This window comes from Leptonychotes weddellii, chromosome 7, assembly GCF_054177405.1.
Source record: "Leptonychotes weddellii isolate Sample4059 chromosome 7, ASM5417740v2, whole genome shotgun sequence".
Lineage (NCBI taxonomy): Eukaryota > Metazoa > Chordata > Mammalia > Carnivora > Phocidae > Leptonychotes > Leptonychotes weddellii.
This window is the reverse complement of record NC_138375.1, coordinates 132531329-132534940: the sequence shown is the minus strand read 5'-3', so window position 1 is coordinate 132534940 and position 3612 is coordinate 132531329. Positions and strand designations below refer to the sequence as shown.

General features: G+C 41.4%; 1 protein-coding gene across 1 annotated transcript in view; it reads right to left on the bottom strand.

Annotated features, from left to right (window-relative positions):
- Positions 1-3: 3 nt before the first annotated feature.
- Positions 4-3612, bottom strand: part of RNF130 (ring finger protein 130) — a 125012-nt gene continuing 121403 nt past the window's right edge. The window contains exon 8 of the mRNA XM_081827289.1: positions 4-185. Coding sequence (XP_081683415.1) covers positions 76-185 — 110 coding nt within the window. The 3' untranslated portion in view covers positions 4-75. The remainder of the gene's footprint in view (positions 186-3612) is intronic.

Below are 3612 nucleotides of genomic sequence, written 5' to 3'. Positions count from 1 at the left end.
GGATACAACATAAGAAAGGTGATCATAAATCAAATCACAAAAGAGGTGACCCCCCCAGAGCCCGTTTAGAAAAAATCAGGTTTTGTTCTCATCATACATGTCCAAAGAAGGTTCAGTTGTGGAGAATTCACTTTCGTACACCAGGCTCCGAGGAGACAAGGAGTTTCGGTGAAAGAAGTGACCACCTGGAAAAGGGACAAGAAAAAACAGACTTAATCAGGTCATCAGCCCTCCCCTTCCCACGCAGCTTGGAGGAAAGCACACGGATTTCTCTTCAAAGCATCACATTTTCTCACATATCTCCATTTTGGGCTCTTATCATGAGACAAATGCAAAGAATTCAGGCATTCCCTCAACTTAAGCACAATATAAACATGTAAATCCCAATGTTCGGGTCCCTAAGAGATTAACCGCTGGAGCTTTTCTTTCCTTTTTTTTTTAAGATTTTATTTATTTGCCAGAGAGAGAGAGAGCACAAGCAGGGGGAGCGGCAGGCAGAGGGAGAGGGAGAAGCAGGCTTCCCGCTGAGCAGGGAGCCCAATGCGGGGCTCGATCCCAGGACCCTGGGATCATGACCTGAGCCGAAGGCAGACGCTTAACGACTGAGCCACCCAGGCGCCCCTTGTGTCTTGATTCTTTCAGACAATGTTATGTTATGACATTTATCCATGTCATGAAATATATCAGGAATTGGTTCGTTTTCACTGTGGCATGACATTCCATTGTATGACTACCTCACCATTTGTGTATCTGACCTTCTCCTGATGCACATTTGAATTGTTTCCATTTTGGAGCTCCTATGAATATTGCTGTTAGACTTGTGTGTATCTTTTGTACACATGCACATGAAATTCTCTTGGAATTGCTGGATCTTGGGGTCTGAATATGTCAAGTTGCAGCACATGTTGGCTGTATTCCAAAGTGGATGGACCGATTTTTACCTCCACCAGTAGATGAGAATTCCAGTTGCTTTATATCTGCACCAATACTTGATATTTTCTGTATTTTTCATTTTAGCACTTCTGGTGGGTGTATGATGGTATTTCATAGTGGTTTTAATTTTCATTCCTCTGATGCCAAAAAAGATGAACACTTTTTCATACGTTTTTAGGCTATTTGTACATCCTGTTCCTCCTGAAGTATCTGTTTATTTATTTCTTTTTTAAAAGTTGTGGTGTAAATGACATATAACATTATATTAGTTTTACCACAACATAATGGTTCAATATTTTTGTATATCCTGGAATGATCACAAGAAGTCCAGTTAACATCAATCACCACACATAGCTACAAAATCCCTTTTCTTTTTTTTTTTTTCTCTTTTTTCTTTTTAAAGATTTTATTTATTTATTTGACACAGAGAGAGAGAGAGATCACAAGCGGGGGGTTGGGGGGGGGCAGAGGGAGAGGGAGAAGCAGGCTCCCGGCCGAGCAGGGAGCCTATTGCAGGGCTCGATCCCAGTACCCTGGGATCATAACCTGAGCCGAAGGCAGACGCTTAACCGACTGAGCCACCCAGGCGCCCCACAAAATCCCTTTTATTGTGATGAGAACTTTTAACATCTACTCTCTCAGCAACTTTCAAATATATGATACAGGATTATTAATTGCAGCAACCATGTTGCACATTACATCCCCATGACCTATTGTTTTATTTTATTTGTTTTGTTTTGGTTATATGACTTCTTTGTTTTATAACAGGGAGTTTGTACCTTTTGACCCCTTTTTACCTATATCGCGCACCCCTAACCACACCACCTCTGGGAACCACCAATCTGTTCTCTGGACCTGTGAACTTGGTATTGGTTTTTGTTTTTAAATTCCACATGTAAATGATATCATTATGTATTTGTCTTTTTCTGACTTATTTCACTTAGCATGATGCCCTCAAGGCCCATCCATGTTGTCGCAAATAGCAAGATTTCCTTCTTTTTTTATGGCTGAATAGCACATGCACATGAGTACACACACACACCACATTTTCCTTATCCATTCATCCATAGATGTTGTTTCCATATCTTGGCTATTGTAAATAATGCTGCGATGAACATTAGGGTACATGTATCTTTTAGAGTTAGTGTTTTCGTTTTTCTCACATAAATACCCAGGAGTGGAATTGCTAGGTCTTATGGTAGCTCTAGTTTTAACTTTTTTTTTAAAGATTTTATTTATTTATTTGACAGAGAGAGACACAGCGAGAGAGGGAACACAAGCAGGGGGAGTGGGAGAGGGAGAAGCAGGCTTCCCGCCGACCAGGGAGCCCGGTGCGGGGCTCGATCCCAGGACCCTGGGATCATGACCTGAGCCGAAGGCAGACGCTTAACGACTGAGCCACCCAGGCGCCCCTAGTTTTACCTTTTTGAGGAAGCTCCATATTGTTTTCCACCACGGCTGCACGTTTGTATTCCCTCCAACAGTATAAGAAGGTTCCCCTTTCGGGAACCAATCGGTTAAGCATCTGCCTTCGGCTCAGGTCATGATCTTGGGGTCCTGGGATCACCCCTGTTGGGTTCCCTGCTCAGTGGGGAGTCTGCTTCTCCCCCTCTGTCTGCCCCTTCCCCCACTCATACTCTCTCTCTTTCAAATAAATAAAATCTTAAAAAAAAAAAAAAGATTGTCCTTTCTCCACATCCTCACCAATACCTGTTGTCTCTCATGTTGTTGATTTTAGCCATTCTGACTAGTGTGAGGTGATATCTCATTGTGGTTTTGATTTGCATTTCCCTGATGATGAGTGATGTTGAGCATTTTTTCATTGTGTCTGTTAGCCATCTGGATGTCTTCTTTGGGAAAATGTTTATTCACCTCCTCTGCCCATTTTAAATTGGACTGTTTTCTTGATTTTGAATTGTATGAGCTGTTGATATATTTTGAATATTAACTACTTATCAGATGTATGATTTGCAACTATCTTCTCCCATTCAGGAGGTTGCCTTTTTGTTTTGTTGATGGTTTCCTTCACTGTGCAAAAGCTTTTCAGTTTGATGGAGTCCCAATTGTTTATTTTTGCTTTTATTTCTCTTGCCTGGGGAGACATAGCTAAAAAAATGTTGCTAAAGCTAAGGTCTAAGAGATTACTATGTTTTCTCTTAGTTTTATGTTGTCAGGTCTTAGATTTAGGTCTTTAATCCATTTTATTTTTGTGTATGGTGTAAGAAATTGGTCCAGTTTCATTCTTTTGCATGTAGCTGTCTAGTTTTCCCAGGCCTATTTATTGAAGAGACTGTCTCTTCCCCATTGTATATTCTTGCCTCCTTTGTCATAGATGAATTGACCGTATAAGCATGATTTACTTTCTAGGCTCTATTCTGCTCCATTGATCTCTGTGTCTATTTTTATGCCAGAACCATACTGTCTTGATGACTATAGCTTTGTACTATGTTGTTTAGGCTACACGTTTGTGTTTCTTCCAGTATTTCTTTTTTTTTTTTTTTAAAGATTTTATTTATTTATTTGAGACAGAGAGAATGAGAGAGAGAGAGCACATGAGAGGGGGGAGGGTCAGAGGGAGAAGCAGGCTCCCTGCCGAGCAGGGAGCCCGATGCGGGACTCGATCCAGGGACTCCAGGATCATGACCTGAGCCGAAGGCAGTCGCTTAACCAACTGAGCCA